General features: G+C 49.2%; 1 protein-coding gene across 4 annotated transcripts in view; it reads right to left on the bottom strand.

Annotated features, from left to right (window-relative positions):
* LOC144694946 (prominin-2-like) overlaps positions 1 to 27879 on the bottom strand; it is a 148965-nt gene that overhangs the window by 95847 nt on the left and 25239 nt on the right. For 3 of the 4 annotated variants that reach the window (XM_078565746.1, XM_078565745.1, XM_078565744.1), the window contains exons 13-24: positions 26815 to 26938; positions 24482 to 24567; positions 18258 to 18342; positions 16987 to 17133; positions 16244 to 16315; positions 15404 to 15496; positions 13025 to 13078; positions 10205 to 10285; positions 8961 to 9029; positions 3354 to 3443; positions 2534 to 2643; positions 635 to 709 (exon numbers count right to left, since the gene is read on the bottom strand). In XM_078565746.1, the coding sequence (XP_078421872.1) occupies positions 635 to 709; positions 2534 to 2643; positions 3354 to 3443; positions 8961 to 9029; positions 10205 to 10285; positions 13025 to 13078; positions 15404 to 15496; positions 16244 to 16315; positions 16987 to 17133; positions 18258 to 18342; positions 24482 to 24567; positions 26815 to 26938 (1086 nt within the window). Of the gene's footprint in view, positions 1 to 630; positions 710 to 2533; positions 2644 to 3353; positions 3444 to 8960; positions 9030 to 10204; positions 10286 to 13024; positions 13079 to 15403; positions 15497 to 16243; positions 16316 to 16986; positions 17134 to 18257; positions 18343 to 24481; positions 24568 to 26814; positions 26939 to 27879 lie in introns of those variants that run through there. The other variant, XM_078565747.1, reaches the window with a different exon arrangement.

Here is a 27879-nt window from a genome sequence, read left to right as displayed (position 1 = left end):
ACAGTTAAACACTAACTCAGTGTTAAAGTCACTGACTCTGTTTTAAACACTAACTCATTCTGTTAAAGACACTAACTCTGTTAAACACTAATTCACTCTGTTAAAGTCAGTACCTCACTGTTAAACTCACTAACTCACCCAGTTAAAGTCAGTACCTCACTGTTAAACTCACTAACTCACCCAGTTAAAGTCACTAATTCACTGTTAAACACTAACTCACTCTGTTAAAGTCACTAACTCATTCTGTTAAAATCACTAAATCACTGTTAAACACTAACTCACTCTGTTAAAGTCACTAACTCACTGTTAAAGTCACTAACTCATTCTGTTAAAGTCACTAACTCACTGTTAAACACTAACTCTGTGTTAAAGTCACTAACTCACTATGTTAAAGTCAGTACCTCACTGTTAAAGACGCTAACTCGCTCTGTTACTGACCCTAAATAGCCCTAAATGGCTCGTGGATTCAGTGTGCTCCGAAGCTGCCAGCAATGTGCGCTTATTTGGATCGCATTAAACTGCACTAAACAAAAGTTAAATGAGAAACAAAGGCATCAAAACACAAACAAGTATGTTGAAAAGATTATTCTGAGCAGCATTCACAAGGTTGTCCTGAAAGATGAACTGTACTTACAGGTGTTGAGCTGGGGGACCATAGGTGTTTTGTACCCGTGGAAATTTAAAGTTGGTCATTTCTGAAAACTCAGGGCTGCAAAACAAAAAGAAGAGAAAAGGTGAGAGTGGGAGAGAAAGAGAGAGAGGGGGGAAGGGGTGAGTAGAGGTGAGAGAGATCGGGGGAAGGGGGGAGATGAAGAGAGAGAGTGTTGCCGGAAGGGGAGAGGAGAGGTGAGAATGAGAAAGTGGGGAGAAGGGGAGAGGAGAGATGAGAGAGAGAGATGGGGGAAGGGGAGAGGAGAGGTGAGAGAGATGGAGGAGAGGAGAGGTGAGAGAGAGAGAGAGAGATGGGGGAAGGAGAGAGGTGAAGTGAGAGAGAGAGATGGGGAAGGGGAGAGGAGAGGCGAGAGAGAGGGATGGGGGAAAGGGAGAGAAGTGGCGAGAGAGAGATATGGGGGAAGGGGAGAGGAGAGGTGGGAGAGAGAGAAATGGGGGGAAGGGGAGAGGAGAGGTGAGAGAGAGATGGGGAGGGAAGGGAAGAGGTGAGAGAGATGGGGAGGGAAGCGAAGAGGTGAGAGAGATGGGGGAGGGGAGAGGAGACGTGGGAGAGAGAGGGATGGGGAGGGAAGAGGTGGAGTGAGGGGGAAGTGGAGAGGAGAAAAGAGGTGAGGGTATAGAGAAGAGAGAGGGTCAGAGGGGAGAGAAAGAGGAAGAGGAGAGAGAGGGGAGTGGAGAGGAGAGGTGAGAGAGAAGGGAGAAAGGTGAGAAAGGGGGAAAGTGGAGTGAGAGAGGAGCGAAGAGGGGAAAAGAGATGAAGAGCAAGTTGAGAAGTGGGGAGCAGTGAGAGGAGAAGAGGTCAGCGAGAGCGGCAAGAGGAGAGGCGCAATGGGGGGCAGTGATGGGAAAAGAGGTGAGAGATAGAGAGGAGAGAGGGGGGTGTGAGAGAGGGGGGAGCAACGAGAGGAGAAGAGCTGAGAGAGAGAGGGGTGAGGGAGGAGGTGACAGAGGGGGAGCAGTGAGGGAAGAAGAGGTGAGATAGAGAGGGGGAGAAAGGGGGGAATGAGAGAGGGGGGAGAAGGGGGGAGAAGGGGGGTGAGTGAGGGGCGGGAAGGGGGGTAAGAGAGGGGGCAAGAGGGGAGGTGAGAGGGGGGAGAAGGGGGAGGTGAGAGAGAGGGGGTGAGAGGGGAGGTGAGAGAGAGGGGTGAGCGGGAGGTGAGTGAGGGGGAGGTGAGTGGGGGGGTGGGGTGGTAGAGAGGAGCACCAGGAAATGGAGCCCTGCTATTTTAGTTCATAACACTGAGCGGAGTAAGCTTCTGAAGTCTAGCATGCCAGATCTTGTAGAGGCAGACAACGTAACAGATCCCTGGGGCTTTGGAATAGTTAACAAGAGGCACAAGTGGATAAAGAGGAAACAGCTCTGTTTTTCCATCTGGAAAGACGGAGCGGTATGGAACATTCTTGCTGATTTGAGCTTGAAGGGTTTGTAGGCAGTGGTTTCAGCTGTGAGGGAGAAGACTCCTAAAGAAGCAGTGATAGAAATGCCTGGCATCTTGACATCCTGGTTTAAGGGTGAGAATAGAACATTTTAGAAGATGACACGCCAAATGATTTCCTCTTTGGTGAACAGTGTGTGTGTGTGATGCATGAAAACTCAGGGCGGAATTGCACATGCTCTTGCCAGATGCCAATAAAAGATCGCCCCAGGATTGGAGACAAGTAATGGCGGGCAGCCGCTACAGAGGAACAGCGAGAGGGGAAAAAGCTAACATGTTCTGGAGCACAGCCTTATTGGCTGAGAGGGGAAGGGAAGTCAATTCGCAGCTAGCCGTCCACCCAATGCCTCTCACTGCTCCCCTCATCCCTTTACTCCCCTCCGCTCCTCTCTCTCTCTACCTCTCCCCTTTCGAATGAGTCTTACCTGTTGGCTTTGTTCCTCATGGGTCGGTAGTGCTTTGCTGTCTTCACTGCAAAGATGATGCTGGGGATGAGAAACAGGGTGCACCAGCCCAGGCAAAACCAAAAGGCATTCTGTGGGATCCGAGGACAAAAGGTTCAGTCAACTGTAGTCAGTGCCACTCCCCATTTTAACCAGGTTACCTCCCAGATTAAATCATTAAGAAGATTAAATCAAAGCTATTTCCAGTATGCTTCTCTGTGAACTCAGCTTCCCTTTCCCCCTCTTTTAGGGAGTGAGTGATGGAGTGAATGTTTAAGGTGGTGGAGGGGGTGCCAATCAAGCGGGCTGCTTTGTCCTGGATGCTGTTGAGCTTCTTGAGTGTTGTTGGAGCTGTGCTCATCCAGGCAAGTGGGGAATATTCCATCACACTCTTGACTTGTGCCTTGTAGATGGTGGACAGGCTTTGGGGAGTCAGGAGGTGAGTTACTTGCTGCAGAATTCCCAGCCTCTGACCTCCTCTTGTAGCCACAGTATTTATATGGCTGGTCCAGTTCAGTTCCTGGTCAATGGTGACCCCCAGGGTGTTGATAGTGGGGGGTTCAGCGATGGTAATGCCATTGAACATCAAGGAGAGATGGTTAGATTCTCTCTTGTTGGACATGGTCATTGCCTGGCACTTGTGTGCCGTGAATGTTATGTGGCGTAGATGTTACTTGGGGATCTGACCTTCCCAGTACAAGCAGTCCTGGATACTCCTCAAAGGCCAATGTTGGCCTCTAGGAGATTCTGAAAGTTAAGCCTGGAAGCCTGCGCAGTCAGTGCACTTCACAGCTGCCCTTACCCAAGGATCAGTGATGTATTCACAGAGGATGACACGGCTGTTGTGGAGAAGGATCATGGCTGGTTGGCAAGACAGCAAATCATCAATAATCTGCAGAACAACAGATCTTCAATAAGACAAAACAAAGATTCGTTGCTTTCACCACTGACCCAGTGTGGCACTCCCTGTCCTACTGACCCTGTGTGGGTCTCCCTGTCCCTCCCACAGACCCTGTCCCATTGACCCTGTGTGGGTCTCCCTGTCCCACTGACCCTGTGTGGGACTCCCTGTCCCATTGACCCTGTGTGGGTCTCCCTGTCCCACTGACCCTGTGTGGGACTCCCTGTCCCACTGACCCTCTGTGGGTCTCCCTGTCCCACTGATCCTGTGTGGGAATGTCTGTCCCAGTGACCCTGTGTGGGACTCCCTGTCTCACTGACCCTGTGTGGGACTCCCTGTCTCACTGACCCTGTGTGGGACTCCCTGTCTCACTGACCCTGTGTGGGAATCACTGACTCACATAACCCTGTGTGGGACTCCCTGTCTCACTGACACTGTGTGGGACTCCCTGTCTCACTGGCACTGTGTGGGACTCCCTGTCCCACTGACCCTGTGTGGGACTCCCTGTCTCACTGACCCTGTGTGGGACTCCCTGTCTCACTGACCCTGCGTGGGACTCCCTGTCTCACTGACCCTGCGTGGGACTCCCTGTCTCACTGACCCTGCGTGGGACTCCCTGTCCCACTGACCCTGTGTGGGATTCCCTGTCTCACTGACCCTGTGTGGGACTCCCTGTCTCACTGACCCTGTGTGGCACTCCCTGTCCCACTGACCCTGTGTGGGATTCCCTGTCCCACTGACCCTGTGTGGGATTCCCTGTCCCACTGACCCTGTGTGGGACTCCCTGTCCCACCCACTCCCTGTCCCACTGACCCTGTGTGGGAATCCCTGTCTCACTGACCCGGTGTGGGACTCCCTGTCTCACTGACCCTGTGTGGGACTCCCTGTCTCACTGACCCTGTGTGGGACTCCCTATCTCACTGACCCTGTGTGGGACTCCCTGTCTCACTGACCCTGTGTGGGACTCCCTGTCCCACTGACCCTGTGTGGGACTCCCTGTCCCACTGACCCTGTGTGGGACTCCCTGTCCCACCCACTCCCTGTCCCACTGACCCTGTGTGGCACTCCCTGTCCTATTGACCCTGTGTGGCACTCCCTGTCTCACTGACTCTGTGTGGGACTCCCTGTCTCACTGACCCTGTGTGGGACTCCTTGTCCCACTGACACTGTGTGGGACTCCCTGTCCCACTGACCCTCTGTGGGTCTCCGTGTCCCACTGACCCTGTGTGGGACTCCCTGTCTCACTGACCCTGTGTGGGAATCCCTGTCTCACTGACCCTGTGTGGGACTCCCTGTCTCACTGACCCTGTGTGGGATTCCCTGTCTCACTGACCCTGTGTGGGACTCCCTGTCTCACTGACCCTGTGTGGGATTCCCTGTCTCACTGACCCTGTGTGGGACTCGCTGTCCCACTGACCCTGTGTGGGACTCCCTGTCTCACTGACCCTGTGTGGGACTCCCTGTCCCACTGACCCTGTGTGAGATTCCCTGTCTCACTGACCCTGTGTGGGATTCCCTGTCTCACTGACCCTGTGTGGGACTCCCTGTCCCACTGACCCTGTGTGGGATTCCCTGTCTCACTGACCCTGTGTGGGATTCCCGGTCTCACTGACCCTGTGTGGGACTCCCTGTCCCACTGACCCTGTGTGGGACTCCCTGTCCCACTGACCCTGTGTGGGACTCCCTGTCTCACTGACCCTGTGTGGCACTCCCTGTCCCACTGACCCTGTGTGGGATTCCCTGTCCCACTGACCCTGTGTGGGATTCCCTGTCCCACTGACCCTGTGTGGGACTCCCTGTCCCACCCACTCCCTGTCCCACTGACCCTGTGTGGGAATCCCTGTCTCATTGACCCTGTGTGGGACTCCCTGTCTCACTGACCCTGTGTGGGACTCCCTGTCTCACTGACCCTGTGTGGGACTCCCTGTCCCACTGACCCTGTGTGGGACTCCCTGTCTCACTGACCCTGTGTGGGACTCCCTGTCCCACTGACCCTGTATGGGACTCCCTGTCCCACCCACTCCCTGTCCCACTGACCCTGTGTAGCACTCCCTGTCCTATTGACCCTGTTTGGCACTCCCTGTCTCACTGACCCTGTGTGGGACTCCCTGTCCCACTGACCCTGTGTGGGATTCCCTGTCTCACTGACCCTGTGTGGGACTCCCTGTCCCACTGACCCTGTGTGGGATTCCCTGTCTCACTGACCCTGTGTGGGAATCCCTGTCCTATTGACCCTGTGTGGGACTCCCTGTCCCACTGACCCTGTGTGGGACTCCCTGTCTCACTGACCCTGTGTGGGACTCCCTGTCCCACTGACCCTGTGTGGGACTCCCTGTCTCACTGACCCTGTGTGGGAATCCCTGCCCTATTGATCCTGTGTGGGACTCCCTGTCCCACTGACCCTGTGTGGGATTCCCTGTCTCACTGACCCTGTGTGGAATTCCCTGTCTCACTGACCCTGTGTGGGACTCCCTGTCTCACTGACCCTGTGTGGGAATCCCTGTCCCACTGACCCTGTGTGGGATTCCCTGTCTCACTGACCCTGTGTGGGACTCCCTGTCTCACTGACCCTGTGTGGGACTCCCTGTCTCACTGACCCTGTGTGTGACTCGACTGTCCCACTGACCCTGTGTGGGACTCCCTGTCTCACTGACCCTGTGTGGCACTCCCTGTCCCACTGACCCTGTGTGGATTCCCTGTCCCACTGACCCTGTGTGGGATTCCCTGTCCCACTGACCCTGTGTGGGACTCCCTGTCCCACCCACTCCCTGTCCCACTGACCCTGTGTGGGAATCCCTGTCTCACTGACCCTGTGTGGGACTCCCTGTCTCACTGACCCTGTGTGGGACTCCCTGTCTCACTGACCCTGTGTGGGACTCCCTGTCTCACTGACCCTGTGTGGGACTCCCTGTCTCACTGACCCTGTGTGGGACTCCCTGTCCCACTGACCCTGTGTGGGACTCCCTGTCCCACTGACCCTGTGTGGGACTCCCTGTCCCACCCACTCCCTGTCCCACTGACCCTGTGTGGCACTCCCTGTCCTATTGACCCTGTGTGGCACTCCCTGTCTCACTGACCCTGTGTGGGACTCCCTGTCTCACTGACCCTGTGTGGGACTCCTTGTCCCACTGACACTGTGTGGGACTCCCTGTCCCACTGACCCTCTGTGGGTCTCCCTGTCCCACTGACCCTCTGTGGGTCTCCCTGTCTCACTGACCCTGTGTGGGAATCCCTGTCCCACTGACCCTGTGTGGGACTCCCTGTCTCACTGACCCTGTGTGGGAATCCCTGTCTCACTGACCCTGTGTGGGACTCCCTGTCTCACTGACCCTGTGTGGGATTCCCTGTCTCACTGACCCTGTGTGGGACTCCCTGTCTCACTGACCCTGTGTGGGATTCCCTGTCTCACTGACCCTGTGTGGGACTCCCTGTCCCACTGACCCTGTGTGGGACTCCCTGTCTCACTGACCCTGTGTGGGACTCCCTGTCCCACTGACCCTGTGTGAGATTCCCTGTCTCACTGACCCTGTGTGGGATTCCCTGTCTCACTGACCCTGTGTGGCACTCCCTGTCCCACTGACCCTGTGTGGGATTCCCTGTCTCACTGACCCTGTGTGGGAATCCCTGTCCTATTGACCCTGTGTGGGACTCCCTGTCCCACTGACCCTGTGTGGGATTCCCTGTCTCACTGACCCTGTGTGGGATTCCCTGTCTCACTGACCCTGTGTGGGAATCCCTGTCTCACTGACCCTGTGTGGGACTCCCTGTCCCACTGACCCTGTGTGGGACTCCCTGTCTCACTGACCCTGTGTGGCACTCCCTGTCCCACTGACCCTGTGTGGGACTCCCTGTCCCACTGACCCTGTGTGGGACTCCCTGTCCCACTGACCCTGTATGGGACTCCCTGTCCCACCCACTCCCTGTCCCACTGACCCTGTGTAGCACTCCCTGTCCTATTGACCCTGTTTGGCACTCCCTGTCTCACTGACCCTGTGTGGGACTCCCTGTCTCACTGACCCTGTGTGGGACTCCCTGTCCCACTGACCCTGTGTGGGACTCCCTGTCTCACTGACCCTGTGTGGGAATCCCTGTCTCACTGACCCTGTGTGGGACTCCCTGTCTCACTGACCCTGTATGGGACTCCTTGTCCCACTGACCCTGTGTGGGACTCCCTGTCTTATTGACCCTGTGTGGGACTCCCTGTCTCACTGACCCTGTGTGGGACTCCCTGTCTCACTGACCCTGTGTGGGACTCCCTGTCTTATTGACCCTGTGTGGGACTCCCTGTCCCACCCACTCCCTGTCCTGTCCACTACCTGTCCTATTGACCCTGTGTGGGACTCCCTGTCTCACTGACCCTGTGTGGGACTCCCTGTCTTATTGACCCTGTGTGGCACTCCCTGTCCCACTGACCCTGTGTGGGACTTCCTGTCTTATTGACCCTGTGTGGGACTCCCTGTCCCACCCACTCCCTGTCCTGTCCACTACCTGTCCTATTGACCCTGTGTGGGACTCCCTGTCTCACTGACCCTGTGTGGGACTCCCTGTCTCACTGACCCTGTGTGGCACTCCCTGTCCCACTGACCCTGTGTGGGACTCCCTGTCCCGCTGACCCTGTGTGGCACTCCCTGTCCCACTGACCCTGTGTGGGACTCCCTGTCCCACTGACCCTGTGTGGGACTCCCTGTCCCACTGACCCTGTGTGGGATTCCCTGTCCCACTGACCCTGTGTGGGATTCCCTGTCCCACTGACCCTGTGTGGGACTCCCTGTCCCACCCACTCCCTGTCCCACTGACCCTGTGTGGCACTCCCTGTCCCACTGACCCTGTGTGGGACTCCCTGTCTCACTGACACTGTGTGGGACTCCCTGTCCCACTGACCCTGTGTGGGACTCCCTGTCTCACTGACCCTGTGTGGGATTCCCTGTCTCACTGACCCTGTGTGGGATTCCTTGTCTCACTGACCCTGTGTGGGACTCCTTGTCCCACCCACTTCCTGTCTCACTGACCCTGTGTGGCACTCCCTGTCCCACTGACCCTGTGTGGGACTCCCTGTCCCACTGACCCTGTGTGGGACTCCCTGTCTCACTGACCCTTTGTGGGATTCCCTGTCCCACTTACCCTGTGTGGGACTCCCTGTCCCACCCACTCCCTGTCCCACTGACCCTGTGTGGCACTCCCTGTCCCACTGACCCTGTGTGGGACTCGCTGTCCCACCCACTCCCTGTCCCACTGACCCTGTGTGGGAGAGGCCAATTAATTCAGCACACGTTGTCCTGATGGCTTTACCCACCAGGCACCCGCTGGCCTAATCATTGACGGTTGTGCCGCTCTGGAATGGGGGGGTGATTCCAGAGTGTGCGGCCTAGACAGCTTAAGGCACAACTGCCCCTGGAAGGGCAAGTGCAGGAGATCGCAAGATGTCAGAGTTAGAGGTTAGTGTGTCTCGGCTTGTGTTTTTTGTGTTTTATTGTACATCGAACTCAAAATGGTGTTACTAATACTCACTGTTTTCCGCGCCCAGTATAGGTACTGGCCAAAATATCCAAGTTCCTTAGTGATCAGACACTGGCTAACCTGAAAGAACAGGTCCCCTGTTTATAACAAGTATATTAACATTACAGCGACAGACAATTTATAAATCCAACCTGCTGCCTTAACTCCTCCCTTTACCCCTTTCCCTAATTCCTCATTTTCCCATCTCTCTCCCCTCCTTTGCTCCTCGGATTTCCCCTCTTACTCAGTGTCATTTTCTCTCTCCTCCTGTCAGTCTTTTTTTAATTTGTTCATGGGATTTGGGTGCAGCTGGCTAGGCCAGCATTTATTGTTCATCCCCAATTGCCCTTGAGAAGGTGGTGGTGAGCTGCCTTCTTGAACCGCTGCAGTCCTTGTGCTGTAGGTACACCCACAGTGCTGTTAGGGATTCTGGGATTTTGACCCAGCGACAGTGAAGGAACAGCGATATATCTCCAAGTCAGGATGGTGAGTGACTTGGAGGGGAACTTCCAGGTGGTGGTGTTCCTATGTATCTACTGCCCTCGTCCTTCTAGATGGTAAAGGTCGAGGGGTTGGAAGGCACTATCTAAGGAGCCTTGGTGAGTTCCTGCCGTGCATCTTGTAGATGGTACACACTGCTGCCACTATGCGTCGGTGGTGGAGGGAGTGAATGTTTGTGGATGGGGTGCCAATCAGTGGGCTACCTTGTCCTGGACGGTGTTGAGCTTCTTGAGTGTTGTTGGAGCTGCATTCATCCAGGCAAGTGGGGAGTATTCCATCACACCCCTGATTTTTGCCTTGTAGATGGTGGACAGGCTTTGGGGAGTCAGGAGGTGAGTTACTCACCGCAGGATTCCTAGACTCTGGTCTGCTCTTGTAGCCACAGTATTTATATGACTGGTCAATGGTAACCCCCAGGATGTTGATAGTGGGGGACTCAGTGATGCTAATGCCATTGAATGTCAAGGTTAGATGGTTAGATTCTCTCTTGCTGGAGATGGTCATTGCCTGGCACTTGGGTAGCGCAAATGTCACTCGCCACTTGTCAGCCCAAGCCGTAGTACTGTCAGGTCTGGCTGCAATCACATTCTTTGTGTGTTACTGTCTGTCCATCCACCTTCTCTCCCTCCCTCTGATGTCCTGTCCATATCTCTCTTTGTATTCTGCCCACTACCTATTTCTCGGAATCTCTCTATTGCAGCCTCTGTTTCCCAATCTATCTATTTGGTTTATTTGGGTGTAATGTCACAACTCACATTTCTCACAACCATGAGGGTAGTGGACTGAACCCTGTTCTGAGCTGCCTCAATGTACTGGATGGTGTTCTGAATTTCATTCTGAAAAATAAGAGGCACACAAAGTAGTAAGACTGTCGCTTACCTGTGTCGCCTGATTATACAGCCTACAGCATCCCCATCACAGCTTCCAACATTTAAAAAGGTTTATCCCAAATAACCAGTTTACCTGGTCACCATGGTCCTTCCGTACAACATTCTAAACTCTGTCCTTCACTCAACTGAACGTGTGCCTCCCACCTTAAATTTAAGTTGAAGTAATGTTCCAGATTTACACAAAATATACTTTCTTTCTCTTTATTGGGATGTGGCAAGGCCAGCATTTGTTGCCCATCCCTTGAACTGAGTGGCTTGCTCGGCCATTTCAGGGGACAGGTAAGAGTCAACCACATTGCTGTGAATTGTTAACAGTTGTCATAGTCACCATTGCAAGAGTAGCTTTATTGGCATTTATTTCGAGAGGACTAGAATATAAAAGCAGGGATGTGCTGCTGAGGCTTTATAAGGCTCTGGTCAGACCACATTTAGAATATTGTGAGCAATTTTGGGCCCTGTATCTCAGGAAGGATGCGCTGGCCCTGGAGAGGGTCCAGAGGAGGTTCACGAGAATGATCCCAGGAATGAAAGGCTTAACATATGTGGAACGTTTGAGGACTCTGGGTCTATACTCGATGGAGTTTAGAAGGATGAGGGGAGATCTGATTGAAACTTACAGAATACTGAAAGGCCTGGATAGAGTGGACGTGGGGCAGATGTTTCCATTAGTAGGCGAGACTAGGACCTGAGGGCACAGCCTCAGAGTAAAGGGAAGACCTTTTAGAACAGAGATGAGAAGAAACTTCTTTAGCCAGAGAGTGGTGAATCTATGGAATTCATTGCCACAGAGGGCTGTGGAGGCCAGGTCATTGAGTGACCCAGATAGATAGGTTCTTGATTGGTAAGGGATCAAAGGTTACGGGGAGAAGGCAGGAGAATAGGGTTGAGAAACTTATCAGCCATGATTGAATGGCGGAGCAGACTCGATGGGCTGAATGGCCTAATTTCTGCTCCTATGTCTTTATACTCCAGATTTATTAATTGAATTTAAATTCTAGTAATCCCAGCTGCCATGATGGGATTCAAACCCATGCCCCCACAGCATTAGCCTGGGCCTCTGGATTACTAGTCCACTGACATTACCACTACACCACTGCCTCCCCAGGAACCAGACACAGAGACAGGCCAGTTGGCTCAACTTGTCACAGAGGAATTTCTCGAATTCAGGGAATCCATAAGGAAGCACTGACTGATTCAGAAGAGTCAGGATGGAGCTCAGAAAGGGGTTTGGTGCTGAAAGAGTTCCCTGGAGATTTTTTTGATCGAGTAACAGAACACTGTGGATTCCGGTGAGAATTCGGCTGTGACACACATACAAGGCTTTTGGTACAATACCTACTTAGAAACAAACCTCATTCGGAAAATGATGAGGCAGGGTATCAGAATGTCAGAATTTGTGACTGGGCCGTAGGGGTGAGAATAGCATTCTTGTTGGAGGTGTGGAGGGGTTCTGGTGTTTGGAGTGGTAATCTTCAATGTCTCCCACACACTATTTGGAAGCAGGTACTGATATGTCAAAGCTCACACAGGGAGTCCAAGTTGCTATGGCAACACACACACACTTTTACACACATGTTGTAGTCTGGAGCTATGGATAGTGATGGTGGCGGCTCCAACATTCTTTCCATCACATAGCTGACCAAGAATCTCTCCCACTCTTCCCACCTGCCTTTGGCATGTGTTGGAAGGATTTTCAGGTTGATTTGACCACATTACAAACACACCTTCCTTGGCCATCAAGTCCTGGAGTGGGACTTGAACCCAGAGCTTCTGATGCCAGAGGCAGGAATGCTACCCACTGCGCCACAAAATCACCTGCTCAAAGTTGGTAGATGACACTGAAATAGCAGGAGTGGTTAGCATGGTGGAGAATGGGAACGTCTGGATGATTGGGAGCAGGTCTGGGTGCCACACGTTGGGAAGGATATACTGACCTTGGAGAGAGTGCAGTGTAGGTTTACTGCAATGTTACCTGGACTCCAAGGATTAAGTTACGAGGAGAGATTACACAAACTAGGGTTATATTCCCTGGAATTGAAATGGTTCAGGGTGATTTGATCGAAGTTTTCAAGATATTAAGGGGACCAGATAGGATCGATAGAGAGAAACTATATCCACTGGCTGGAGAGTCCAGGACTGGGGGCAGAGTCTAAACATTAGAGCCAGACTTTTCAGGAGAGGAATTTGGAAACACGTCAACGCACAAAGGGTGATAGAAGTTTGGGACTCTTCTGCAAACAGCAATTGATGCTGGATCAATTGCTCATTTTAAAACAGAGCTTGATAAATTGCTATTAACAACAGCTATGAAGGGATATGGTGGGTTTATGGACTCAAGTCACAGACCAGCCCTGATCTCAGTGAATGGTGGGACAGACTCAAGGGGCTGAATGGCCTTCTCCCGTTTCTAAGCTCCAAGGTTCCCAAGATGAGGACAAGCTCCAGGCGGGCTTAGGGCGCTTCGGGAAGCTTGGCAGTTAACTGATGGACTAAGTTTCGCAGGGGGCAGATGGAAAGTTCGGCGGAACAAGTTTTTAGAGTGCGGATGGGAAAACAGCGGCCAGAAAGGGAATGGTGGTCCACGGATTCTACAACCCAACAGTTAATGGGGGCACGGGGTTGCAGAAAAAGGGGAATGGGTTGAAGATCTTTCCCCTAGAGAGCATACAGGAAAGATTAACATACCTCTACTGTGGGGGCAAATGATGCCAGATAGTGGAAACTTGTATTCAGCTGTGCCTGAAAGAGAAACAAGCCTTTAACACGACTGTGCAGGATCTTCAGGTAAAGAGGCCCCAGATTATTTGATATAAAATACTTGTTACTCCACATCCTTATTATGCTTAACATTCTGCCTCTGATTCATGGAATCTAAGATGTTCCTGTGTTGGCTCCATGCAGATCCCAAGTACCAGTCCATCAGCCTGCCCCCTGCACACTCTTCCTTAATCACCTCCTTGCTTCTCTAACTCCCTCTGTCCTCCTTCACCCATTTTCCTTTTCACAATGTTAAGACTGTCCTCTCAAGATCCTATGGCCACCACTTTGAAGATGAGCAGGGAACTGTTTATTATTCTGCCATTAACACTCACTCTGGACCAATGCTTTGTTTCTTTACTACAACCATTACCACTCCCTTTGCCTTTTGTTCCATGGTATCTTTGTTATTTAGTTTCTCCCGCCCTCTACCCTATTCCAGACCTTCCCTTTTATTCTACCTCCCCCCTCCCTCCTTTCAACAACATGAAACCCGTCACATTCCTACCTCCCTTGAGGTCAGAAGAAGTCATATTCAACTCAATACTCTGTTTCTTTCTCTCCACAGATGCTGCACTTCCTGTTCTTGATTCATCAATGTGCAGCCAAGTTTCACTATCAACCCATCTCGAGCTGTCTCCAGACACCTTACCCCTTTCGAGCAACTCACCCTCTAGTTCCCACTCTCCTTTCATGGGAAGCCCTAGTCACCTCTCACCCTCGCACGTACCGTAGTGACATCCTTGATGGTCTTTGACAAGACTTCCTCCCTTAGGCCGGGATTTTCCGGTCACTGTGGGACTGGAAATTCCCGCCTGAATTCAATGGACCTTAAGTTGGTCCACCAAAATTTCCATCCCGCCCGCCACGATTCCCATCGCGGGTGGGAATGGGAAGTCCTGGCCTTAGTGATCACTCACACTTAATGGTGCCAATCTCTAGCTAAATTTCCCTCACCCTCCTGCTGTTTGTTTACCGTGCCCTCCATATCGCCTCCTCCCAAGGCCCATGGGGAGCTCACAACATCACCTCTCAAGTCTCCTCAATACCTCCGAGGCCTTGGACATAGTTATGACCATCATTAATTACTTCCACACCCACTTTACCATCAACACCTTCCTGTCTCCACTCTCCAAACCCTTACCCAAATACTCCCTACTTCTCCCGCCAGTTGCGTAGCTCTCGACTCAACAACAACTTACATTCATATAGCACCTTTGACAGGATATACCATCTCAAGGCGCTTCACAGGAGTATTATAAAACAAAATGTGAAACATAAGGAGGTATTAGGGCAGATGACCAAAAGCTTAGTCAAAAAGGTCGGACTTAAGGAGTGTCTTAAAGGAGGAAAGTGAGGTAGAGAGGTGGGGAGGTATAGGGGAATTCCAGAGCTTAGGGCCCAGGCAGCTGAAGGCACAGCCACCAATGGTGGAGCAATTCAAATCGGGGATGCTCAAGAGATATTGAGGCAAAATGGAGCAAAGAAAGATTAAAACCTTATAGAAAAGGGCAGAGAGAGACAGAGGAGAGAGAAGAAAAGAAACAAAGGAAGAGTATGAAAAAGAATGAGTGGGGCAGGGGAGGGAATAAAAATGAAGAAAGCATTAGAGGAGGAAGAGCAGAAAAACGGTGGTGGAGCAAAGAGAGAGAGAGGGACATGGCACAGAGAGCAGTGACAGGGGAAGTTTTGCAGCTGGTTTTGAGAGCTGTGCTTCTCAACAGCACAAGAGGTTCGGAGAATATTTCGGTGGCACACTACCCAAAGACATCCACTAAGCCACTACCACAAACACCCCTTTGTGTTTTTGTCCATGACATCTTTGCCAATCTCTCCTTTGCCTCCACCTATCGCTGGCCTTCTATCCAGCTTCACCTATTCCACCCCCCTCTTAAACAGTATAAATTTCATCACATTTTTACTTCTCTTTAGCTCTGAAGAAGTCATACGGACTCGAAACATTAACTCTGTCTTTCTCTCTACAGATGCTGTCAGACCTGCTGAGTTTTTCCAGCATTTTCTGTTTTGTTTCATTCACTAAGCTGGATTCATTTGTGCATTAGCTTTGAAACAGTTTAAAATCTGTTTAAAGTCAGAAGCCCAGAGGCATTAACCAGTGCAAACTGAAACCTTGATGTATTTCCATTCAGAATCAATACCAGCAGAAATGTGACTAACAGGTTCATTGTCAGCATTGGGACAAGATAATAACCTGCTGATGGCACCAAACTCAGGGGCAGCAGAAGTACTAACTGCTGCAGTCACTCTTAAAGACTCCTGCCACACAGCAAAGTATTAACGACCCACCAGATCCTGCTGCATCTTGCTCACTGACAGGTTCTGTAGTTCTCGCAGTTTCACAGCGAAACGATTTAAAGCATCTTTAATTTCAGAGTTGTTCTATAGTGGGTAAAAAATAAAAGCCAAGTTAGTTATCAGGATGGTTACCATAAGTAATGATTGGCCATCATTAACAATGGTTTGCCACTACTGGCAAGTAGCAATGGTTGGGCACCATTAGTAATAGCTGGCCACCATTAACAATGATTGGCCGCCATTAAAAATGGTCAGCTGCTATTAGCAATGATTAGCCACAATTCGCAATAGTTGGCCACCTTTAGTAATGGTTGGCCACCATTATCAATGGTCAGCCACCATTATCAATAGTTGGCCACCATTATCAATGGTCGGCCACCTTTAGTAATAGTTGGTCACCATTAAGAAAGGTTGGCCCACTAGTAATGGTTGGGCACCATTAGCAATGGTTAGCCACCATTAGTAATGGTTTGACACCATTGGTAATGGTTGGCCAGCATTAACAATGGTTGGCCGCCATTAGTAATAGTTGGCCACCACTTACAAAGGCTGGCAACTGCTAATGGTTGGCCACCATTAGCTACATTTGGGCACCATTTGTAATAGTTGGCCAACATTAACAATGGTTGCTGACCATTGGCAAAGGGGTCACTTTTAGCCCCGACCAGCTCCAACACTGCAGGTGGATCAACGTTCCAAATTTAACACAAACTACCCATCATCACTGGACAAATAGTATCAGCCAATAGATCGGCATCTTCACCCTTAGGCTCCCTAAGTGTTGGCCTGAGGCAGGGCACATAGTGAGTGGCGGGGGAGGATTGCACTAACCTGTACGGAGCTCAGATTTCCCAGGGTGTCGGCCAGCTCCAGAAGGCTTGTGTTCAGAATCGGTTGTTGTATCTGTGAAAATACAGGAGAAAATGTGGATATAGAACAAAAAAAATAGGCAAGGAAAGTTCCTTTAAATGAAATGTGCAGGGGATCCTAGATCATCAAGGAATCGCCCCTCTACAAAGTCTCCATCACACTCCTTTCTCTCTGTGTCAAAATGCTAATCAGCTGCTTACAAAGTTATTCAGCAAGCCAGAGGTGCATTGCGGACGAAAGTATTGGTTCCCATTAACCGGGGGAGGGCTCTAAGAGGAGCTGTCCATATTTTTACCCCCTGCTTATCGGCTCTAACTTCTTTAGCCTTGCCCAGGATGTGCTGGGGGGGGGCATGGGTTGGAAAGCGTCTTGCCGTGCTATTCCCGGCGTGGGTGTGGGGCAAGCTTGGTGGAGATGGTTTAAAATACAGAAGCTGGAACATCGAGACTGAGATGGGTGACATGAGGAAAAAAACCTTTTCAGGCAGCAAGAGGTTAGGATCTGGAATGCTCTGCCTGAGTGTGGAGGGGGCAGGGTCAATCGGGGCTTTCAAAAAGGGAATTGGATAATTATTTGCAGAGCTGCAGAGGAGTGGGACTAACTAGAATGCTCTTCGAATGACTCACTGGCCTCCTTCTGTGCTATATCATTCTATCATTTTAGCAACACTCAGGAAAGGCATCATATCTTAACGGAACATGTACCTGTTGAATGAGTTCGCTGTAGTTGAGACCGTTAATCCCGCTGTTGGCAAATGCCAACAGACTACTATTTCCAGCGCTGTCCAGTAAAACAATGCTGTCTAAATTCACGTTCAGTCGCTCCACATTCTTCTCTAGATCTCCTGTGTACTGAAGTAGGGACACAGAGACATCACCTTTGCGCTACTCCACCAGCAAAACAGACAAGCATCCATGAGTAAAACCCTCATCCCTGCCTTCGTTACCTGGAGACTTGGCTATTTCAACACACTCCTGACTGGTCTCCCATGTTCTAACGTCCATAAACTTGAGTTCATCCAAAACTCTGCTGCCTGTCTTAACTTGGAACAAGTCCCATTCTCCTATCACCCCCTGTTCTCGCTGACCTACTTTGGCTCCCGGTCAAGCAATGTCTTGATTTTAAAATTCTCATCCTTGTTTTCAAATCCCTCCACGGCCTCTCCCCTCCCTATCTCTGTAATCCCCTCCAGCCCCACAACCCTCCAAGATATCTGCGCTCCTCTAATTCTGGCCTCTTGAGCATCCCCTGATTTGAATCTCTCCACCATTGGTGGTCGTGTCTTCATCTGCCTGGGCCCCAAGCTCTGGAATTCCCTCCCTATACCTCTCCTCCTCTCTACCTCACTTTCCCCCTTTAAGACACTCCTTAAAACCTACCTCTTTGACCAAGCTATTGGTCGTCTGACCTAATATCTCCTCACTTGGCTTGGGGTCAAACTTTGTTTTATAATGCTCCTGTGAAGCATCTTGGGATGTTTTATTCAGTTAAAGGTGCTATATAAATATAAGTTGTTATTGTTGAAGTAACTGCTTCTACTTTAGAAACTGCCTCACTCATTGCCCCAGTGACAACGGAAAAGCACCATGGCAATGAATCTGATTCACCATGGAAACGAATCTTACTCACCATGGGAACTATGCCCATTCATGACTGGGTTCCCATTCTCTACTGCAATGATACCCATTCACTGTGGAAACTAGCCAAGAGACTGAGTGTTAAACTGATCCAAGCCAGTTGCTGAAGTCCAAACCAAGGCACAGAGCTTTTCTTTATTGATAGGGTTTATTGACTTGTCCAGTCTCATAGCTCTTCTCTCATGCCCAGTGTCCCAACTGTCCCCCATTTATATGTGCTCAAAATACTTAACTAGACAATGCCCTTCACCTGTGTAACCTAACAATATAATTGACATACCATTTAATGGTGAGAGGCAAAAACAAAATGCTGGATGTCAGGAAATGATAATACATACGGTGCTCAGGCTAAGGAAATTATTCAACTCTTCCATCTGGTTCTCTGGTAGGATGCCAAACAACGACTCACTCTTTTCACAGCGCCTGAACAAATGAGAAACCAAAGTTGCTCACAACCGTGCGGTCTCCTACTGGGGCATTTCCTGCCGATGTGTTCAAAGTTTGGAGCAGGAGGAGGCCATTCAGCCCTTCATGCCTTCCATTAGATCCTAGCTGAGCCGCCCTCATTTATTGTGTTACCATGACGAAACAAAATGCAATCAATCCCCGTCTTGAAATGTCCAACTGGAATCTTCAGCCTTTTAGGATGTGAGAGCTTCCAGTATCCACTACATGTGTGAAAAGTTTAGTAACATCCCCACAACCATTTCCTGACTTCACTCCCTAATTAACCTGACTCTAATGTTAAGACTAGGTCCCCTTGTTCTGAACTTCCCCAGCAATTAATTCTGCTATATCTGCCCCATCAGTTTTCTTTATCATTTTATCTCTGTATCAAATCTTGGTTAGACCACACTCGGAGCACTGTGTACAGTTCTGGTCACCATATTATAAAAGGGATATAGAGGCACTGGAGACGGTGCAGGGAAGATTTACAAGGATGATCCCAGAAATGTGTGGGCTCATGTTGTAATTGTAAGTAAAGCCTTTCATACTGTTATGGGGGACATGTTACTCTACAGACGAATCAGCCTGAAGTGCGGCTAATCTTAGGGGCGGGGTTTTCTAGCCTTGGTCTTGGTACAAGCATGTAGCTTCATCAGGAGCTCTGTAAATAAAGTTTACTGTTTCTTACAAGAAACCTGTCCAGCACGCCAAGTTTATTACAGTCCACATATCAGGAAAGGATTGACAGGCTTTTTTCTCTCGACAAACAGCAGCTGAGAGGGTGACCTAATCGAGGTCTTTAAAATTCTGAAAGGTTTTGATCGAGTGGATACAGAGAGAATGTTTCCTCTTGTGGAGAAGAGCAGAACTAGAGACCGTCAATATAAGATCGTCACCAAGAAATCCAATAGGGAATTCAGGAGAAACTTCTTCACTCACAGAGTGGTGAGAATGTGGAACTCCCCACCACAGGGAGTGGTTGAAGTGAATAGTTTCGATGCATTTAAGGGGAAACATATGATGGAGGAGGAAATAGAGGGTTAGGATGGTAGATTTAGATAAGAAAAGACGGAAGGAGGCTCGAGTGGAGCATTAATACCAGCATGAACTGGTTGGGCTGAATGGCCTGTTTCTGTGCTGTATATCCTATATAATCCTATAACCTTAAATACCTCTGTTAGATCACCCAACAACCTTCTAAATTCCAGTACTACTAACACACTTTATACAGCCCATCATAATTTAACTCTGGTGTCATTCTGGTGACACCTCACCAGAGGTTTCAGGGACACAAGTTCAAATCCTACTGGTACAGGGGAGGTGATAGTGTAGTGGTATTGTCACTGGACTAGTAACCCCAGCTCCAGGAACCTAGGTTCAAATCCTGCCATGGCAGATGGTGGAATTTAAATTTGATTAAAAATCTGGAATTAAAAGTCAAATGATCATGAAACCATTGCTGATTGTTGTAAAAACCCATCTGGTTCACTAATGGGAAATCTGCTGTCCTTACCTGGTCTGGCCTACTGGCCTACATGTGACTCCAGGCCCACAGTCAATGCCCTCTGAACAAGGGCAATAAACATGGCCTAGCCAGTGATGCCCATATCCAATTAATTATAAAAAAAAACCTCCTCCTGTCTTTTCTTATCTAAATCTACCATCCTAACCCTCTATTTCCTTCTGAGGGAATTTAGATTCAGTGAATTAACAAATTTGGCTACCAATCCAAATCTACTTCCTTTATCCCAAATTCCTGACTCTGACCTCCAGGTTGCAGCTCATCATAAGGTTCTGACAGGAACTCTTCTCAAATGCCATTGGGAATCTATTTTTCTTTACTCTTTCATGGGATGTGGGAGTCACTGGCACAGCCAGCATTTGTGGCCCATGCCTAACTGGGCCATTTCAGTTAAGAGTCAACCACATGGATGTGGGTCTGGAGTCACATGTAGGCCACACAAGGTAACAACATCAGATTTCCTTCCCTAAAGGGGCATTAGTGAGCCAGATGGGTTTTGACAACAATCACTCCTAGTTTCATGGTCACCGTTACATTCCAGATTTCAACCAATTGAATTTAAACCTGTGTCACTGGAGAATAAGCCAGGACCTCTAGGCTTACTAGTCCAGTGACATTACCACTACACCACCATCTCCCCAGGATTGATTCTGAGAGAACTTTGGACAATGAAGACTAACACATCACAATTTTGTCATGTACCCCAGGGTGGGAACAATTAGATTCTGAAGATTCAGCCCGTTACTTTCTGCATTAGAATTTTGTTTCCTGACATTCAATTCACTAACCTCGGAGAGATTATGGCCGAGGTTTTCCTGCCCCCTCCCGCTGCCAGGGGCTTCCGGTCCTGCCGAGAGTCATAGAGTTATACAGCACAAAAACAGGCCCTTCGGCCCATCGTGTCCATGCCGGCCATCAAGCACCTATCTATTCTAATCCCATTTTCCAGCACTTGGGCCATAGCCCTGTACGCTATGGCATTTCAAGTGCTCATCTAAATGCTTCTCAAATGCCATGAGGATTCCCGCCTCTACCACCCCCTCGGGCAGTGTGTTCCAGATTCCAACCAACCTCTGGGTGAAAAGTTTTTCCTCACATCCCCTCTAACCCACCTCCAACTCCTTACCTTAAATCTATTCCCCCTGGTTATTGACACCTCCACTAAGGGGAAAAATTTTTTCCTATCTACCCTATCTATGCCCCTCATAATTTTGTATACGTCTATCAGTTCCCCCCTCAGCCTTCTCTGCTCTAAAGAAAACAACGCCAGCCTATCCAGTCTCTCTTCATAGCTGAAACACTCCAGCCCAGGCAACATCCCTGGACAATCTCCACTGCACCGTCTCCAGTGCAATCACATCCTTCCTATAGTGTGGTGACCAGAACTGCACACAGTACTCCAGCTGCGGCCAAACTAGCGTCTTATACAGCTCCAACGTAACCTCCCTGCTCTTATATTCTATGCCTCGGCTAATAAAGACAAGTATCCCATATGCCTTCTTAACCACCTTATCTACCTGTGCTGCTACCTTCAGGGATCTATGCACATGTACACCAAGGTCCCTCTGATTCTCTGTACTTCCTAGGGTCCTACCATTCATTGTGTATTCCCTTGCCGTGTTAGTCCTCCCAAAATGCATCCCCTCATACTTCTCAAGATTAAATTTCATTTGCCACGGCCCTGTCCATCCTACCAGACCATCTATATTGTCCTGTAGTCTAAGGCTTTCCTCCTCACTATTTACGACACCACCAATTTTCATGTCATCTGCGAACTTACTGATCATACCTCCTATATTCACTTCTAAATCATTAATGTACACTACAAACAGCAAGGGTCCCAGCACTGATCCCTGCGGTACATCACTTGTCACAGGCTTTCAATCACAAAAACAACCTTCGGCAATCACCCGCTGCCTCCTGCCACTAAGCCAATTTTGGATTCAATTTGTCAAATTGCCTTAGATCCTATGGGCTCTTACTTTCTTGACCATTCTCCCATGCGGGACCTTGTCAAAAGTTTACTGAAGTCCATGTAGACTACATCAACTACACTACCATTATCTACACAACTAGTCACTTCCTTGAAAAATTCAATCAAATTTGTTAGACATGATCTCCCCCTGACAAAGGCATGCTGACTGTCCTTGATTAATCCCTTCCTCTCCAAGTGGAGAAAATCCTGTCCCTCAGAACTTTTTCCAATAGTTTCCCCACCACTGGTGTTAGACTCACTGGCCTGTAATTACCTGGTTTATCCCTACTACCCTTCTTGAATAACGGTACCACATTTGCTGTCCTCCAGTCCTCTGGCACCTCTCCTGTGGCCAGAGAGGGTTTGAAAATTAGTCTCAGAGCCCCTGCAATCTCCTCCCTTGCCTCACATAGCAGCCTGGGATACATCTCATCTGGGCCTGGGGATTTATCCAGTTTAAGCCCACTAAAACTGCTAAAACCTCCTCCTTTTCAATGCTAATTTGTTCAAGTATATCACAGTCCCCCTCCCTGATTTCCACACCTACATCGTCCTTCTCCATAGTGAGCACAGATGAAATGTAATCATTTAAAATCTCACCTACATCCTCTGGTTACACACAGGTTGCCACTTTGGTCCCAAATGGGCCCTACTCTTTCCCTGGTTAACCTCTTGCCCTTAATATACTTATAAAATGCCTTGGGATTTTCCTTTATTTTGCCTACTAGGGTTTTTTATGCCCCCTCTTAGCTCTCCTAATTTAAAGTACCACCACCCCCCTAAACTTTCTATACTCCTCTAGGGCTTCCACTGTTTTCAGCCCTCTGTATCTGCCATAAGCCTCCATTTTTTTTCCTTACCCAATCCTCTATATCCCTTGACATCCAGGGTTCCAAGTCAATGGACTTTTGACTGGCCCACCACATCCCCTACACCAGGTCCCATCGTGTCAGGGCCAGAAAATCCCAGCCTAAATATAGATCCTTTCTACCACATAAGCCCCTAGGAATGCCTCCCGTGAGATTCAGTAGTATTTCAGTTTCAACGCAGAGGAGTGTGGAGTGATTCATTTTGGTAGGAAAAACAAGGAGAGGCAATGTAAAATATAGGGTCCAACTATAAAGGGGCTGCAGGTGCAGAGAGACCTGGGTGTACATATGTACAAAACATTGAAGGTGACAGGACTGGTTAATAAAGCACACGGTATCCTAAGCTTTATTAATAGGGGCATAGAGTACAAGAATAAGGAAGTTATGTTAAACTTGTATAAAACACTGATTCAGACTCAACTGGAGTATTATGTCCAGCTTTGGACACTGCACTTTGGGAAGGGTGTGAAGGAATTAGAGTGCAGAAAAAATGCACGAGAATGGTTCCAGGGATGAGGAATTTCAGTTATATGAATAGATTGGAGAAGTTGGGACTGTTCACCTTGGAAAAGAGAAGGTTGAGAGGAGATTTGATAGAAATCATTAGGGGTCTGGACAGAGTAGATAGAGAGATAGGGAGAGGCATGCCTAGGGGCTTATGTGGTAGAAAGGATCTATATTTAGGCCGGGATTTTCTGGCCCTGTCACGATGGGACCTGGTGTAGGGGATGTGGTGGGCCAATCAAAAGTCCATTGACTTGGAATCCTGGATGTCAAGGGATATAGACGATTAGGTAAGGAAAAAAATCAGAGGTTTATGGCAGATACAGAGGGCTGAAAACAGCGAAAGCCCTAGAGGAGTATAGAAAGTTTAGGGGGATGGGGGGGCGGTACTTAAAAAGGTAATTAGGAGAGTGAAGAAGAGTCATGAAAAAACACTGATGGGCAAGATAAAGGAAAATCCCAAGGCATTTTATAAATATATTAAGGGCAAGAGGTTAGCCAGGGAAAGAGTAGGGCCCATTAGGAACCAAAGTGGCAACCTGTGTGTGGAGTTGAAGGATGTAGGTGAGATTTTAAATGATTACATTTCATCTGTGCTCACTATGGAGAAGGACGATGTAGGTGTGGAAATCCGGGAGGGGAACTGTGATATACTTGAACAAATTAGCATTGAAAGGGAGGAGGTATTAGCGGTTCTAGCGGGCTTAAACGTGGATAAATCCCCAGGCCCAGATGAGATGTATCCCAGGCTGCTGTTGGGGGCAAGGGAGGAGATTGCAGGGGTTCTGACACTAATTTTCACATCCTTTCTGGCCACAGGAGAGGGGCCAGGGGACTGGAGGACAGCGAATGTGGTACCATTATTCAAGAAGGGTAGTGGGGATAAACTTGGTGGAAGGATCGAGAACCAGAGGGTGCAGATTTAAGGTGATTGGCAAAAGAAGCAATGGCGACATGAGGAGAAACATTTCCACGCAGCGAGTGGTTGGGGTTTGGAATGCGCTGCCTGAGAGTGTGGTGGAGGCTGGTTCAATCGAAGCTTTCAAGAAGCAATTCGATTGTCATCTGAAAGAGAAGAATGTGGAGGCTTACGGGGAAAAGCAGGGGGATTGGGACGAGGCGAATTGCTCCTTTGGAGAGCCAGCCCAGACAGGATGGACTGAATGGCCTCTTTCTGTCTGTAACCATTCTGGGAGGCTGTGATTTTCCCACGCTGTGCTCGATGAGTGCTAAGGCATTACTGACCTAAAGAGCTCGGAGATATTGACTTCCACATTGAGGGTTTTCGAGAGGTTGAAAAAGTTGAGGTCGGCTGCAAGAGTGTCGAGAGCCTGTGGAAAAAAAATTGCAAGATGTTCAGTGCGGGTTCATCTCATCTCTCCTGTGCTGGCGGTCTGACCTTCATCAATCAATTCATTGCTGCACATGGGGCGCGCTTCAGTGCATTGGGCACATTGAGGCTGCTTCAGTGAATTGGGCACATTGAGGCTGCTTCAGTGCATTGGGCACATTGAGGCTGCTTCAGTGCATTGGGCACATTGAGGCTGCTTCAATGCATTGGGCACATTGAGGCTGCTTCAATGCATTGGGCACATTGAGACTGCTTCAGTGCATTGGGCACATTGAGACTGCTTCAGTGCATTGGGCACATTGAGGCTGCTTCAATGCATTGGGCACATTGAGACTGCTTCAATGCATTGGGCACATTGAGGCTGCTTCAGTGCATTGGGCACATTGAGACTGCTTCAATGCATTGGGCACATTGAGGCTGCTTCAGTGAATTGGGCACATTGAGGCTGCTTCAGTGAATTGGGCACATTGAGGCTGCTTCAGTGAATTGGGCACATTGAGGCTGCTTCAGTGAATTGGGCACATTGAGGCTGCTTCAGTGCAATGGGCACATTGAGGCTGCTTCAGTGAATTGGGTACATTGAGGCTGCTTCAGTGAATTGGGCACATTGAGGCTGCTTCAGTGAATTGGGCACATTGAGGCTGCTTCAGTGCATTGGGCACATTGAGGCTGCTTCAGTGCAATGGGCACATTGAGGCTGCTTCAGTGCATTGGGCACATTGAGGCTGCTTCAATGCATTGGGCACATTGAGGCTGCTTCAATGCATTGGGCACATTGAGACTGCTTCAGTGCATTGGGCACATTGAGGCTGCTTCAATGCATTGGGCACATTGAGACTGCTTCAATGCATTGGGCACATTGAGGCTGCTTCAGTGCATTGGGCACATTGAGACTGCTTCAATGCATTGGGCACATTGAGGCTGCTTCAGTGCAATGGGCACATTGAGGCTGCTTCAGTGCAATGGGCACATTGAGGCTGCTTCAGTGCATTGGGCACATTGAGACTGCCAGTGCAGCGCTCCCTCAGTACTCCACTGGAATGCATCAATGTAGGTTATGTGTTCAAGTCTCTGGAGTGGGGCTTGAAGCCAGGGTCAGAGGGGAGTGTGTTACCAACTGAGCAAGAGCAGACACACAAATTGGATTTATTAGTAACCATTGTATATATCTCTGGCCCCTGGCAATGCCAACTCAAAGTATTTTCCACATGTGGAGAGGTTGGGGTACATTTATAGAACAAAAACTCTAAGACAGAGCAAATTACTTTGTCCCTGTAAAAGAGCTTAGCAGGCCTCAGTTAGAACACCGCGTCATTTTTTGCTTACTTGACATGCTGGCCGATTTTGAGGCCTTTGGCGAGGTGCAGAGGAAAATCCCCAAACTAATTCCGCGGGTAAAAATGTATCGTGTCCATTTCTGGTCACCACACTTTCGGAAGGGTGTGAGGGTCCTTGAGAGGGTGCGGAGGAGATTTACCCGAATGGATCCAGGGATGAGGGGTTTTAGCTACAAGGTTGGGTCGGAGAAGCTGGGGTTGTTCTCCTTGGAGCAAAGGGGATTGAGTGGAGATTTGATAGAGGTGGACAAGATTCTGACAGGTTTGGATAAGGTAGACAAAGAGAAGCTGTTGCCATTGGCTGATGGTGCAAGGACTAGGGGGACACAGATTTAAGGTTTTGGGTGAGAGATACGGGGGTGGGGGATGTGAGGAAGAATTTTTTACACAGCGAGTGGGAATGAGCTGGAACACGCTGCCCACGAGGCTGGTGGGAGCGGAGATGATGAATGATTTCTAAAGGGAATTGGATGGGCACTTGAGGGAGATAAACTCGCTGGGAAACAGGGATAGAGCGGGGGAGTGGGACTGACTGGATTGACCTACAGAGAGCCAGCATGGACTCAATGGGCTGAACGGCCTCCTCCTGGCCTGTAAATTGCTGTTTGATGTTGGCTCTAAAGTATCTTTGCTATCAAGGCAGGCTAAAAAAAATCAGGGACTCTTCATTTGAGAGAAGTGTAGATTTAGGGGTGACTTGTTCAAGGGTTAGAAGGTGGTGGAAGGAATGGGTTGTGTTGGAACGGTCTGTTTGTTCAAATTAAATCGAATCTTTATATAGAATATTGGAGTTGAAGAAAGTCAGATCTCGGTTGGGTTCAGGATGGATGTGCGGGTCTCCAGTTAAGGCCTGCCCAAAATTAATAGTGGATACAATGCCGAACACGCACCTTATAGATCTCTCCAGTTTCCCACGGTTTACAAGCAAGCGTTCGAACATTGCCTCCCACGAAAAATGTGACAAACACCAGCAGAATGAGCAACCAGGAGAAAATAAAACTGAAGCCAACACCCCTGTAATAGGACACAGCATGTCAGAGCAGGCAATTTTTATTTTATTCATTCAATGTGGGCTTTGCTGGCTAGGCCAGCATTTATTGCCCTTGTAACAGTCAACCATAGTGCTGTGCATGTGCATCTGTAGTCACATGTAGGCCAGACCAGGTAGGGATAGCAAATTTCCTTCCCTAAAGGGCATTAGCGAACCAGATGGGTTTTTACAACAATCGATTATGGTTTCAGTCAACTTTAATTCCAGATTTTTATTGAATTCAACTTTCATCATCTGCTATGGTGGGAATCAAACCAGGATCTACGAAACATTGTCCTGGGTCTCAGGAATACTAGGCCAGTGACAATACCACTATGTCACTGTCTCTGTGGAGCAGAGTGCATGGTGCAAGTAACCATGATACAGGTAACCTCACTGATACAGTCAACACATAAATACACTTCTCCCTCTTAATGAAGCTGTCAATATCTACAGACACATTCCCTGGCCACTCTGAAACTGTTAAACTCACTGCTATAATCCTTACTCTTACTCAACAGTTACAAAATATGCAATCGGACAGCTTGCTGTTGTGGAAACAGTCTGTACGCAGCAGGACATGCCCACTGATGCTCAAATAGGCAAGAGCAATCAAGTCAGTGCTGGACAGGTCAGTGTATTTACACACATACAGACTCCTCACTGACATTAAAACTCTCAGGGGATATATATTAATGATCTAGATCTTGGTGTGTGGGGGCTATTTCAAAGTTTGCGGATGATACGAAGCTTGGGGCGTTGTGAACTGCAAGGAGGATGGTGTGGAACTTCAAAAGGACATAGACAAGTTGGTGGAGTGGGCAGATAGGTGGCAATTATAGAATTATAGAATAGGAAGTTCAATGTGGAGAAGTGTGAGGTGATGTATTTTGGTAGGAAGAACATGGACAGACAATATAAAATA

Source organism: Cetorhinus maximus, chromosome 20 (genome assembly GCF_964194155.1).
Source record: "Cetorhinus maximus chromosome 20, sCetMax3.hap1.1, whole genome shotgun sequence".
NCBI classification, from domain to species: domain Eukaryota; kingdom Metazoa; phylum Chordata; class Chondrichthyes; order Lamniformes; family Cetorhinidae; genus Cetorhinus; species Cetorhinus maximus.
The sequence above is the reverse complement of the archived record's forward strand: the minus strand, read 5'-3'. Positions and strand labels throughout refer to the sequence as shown.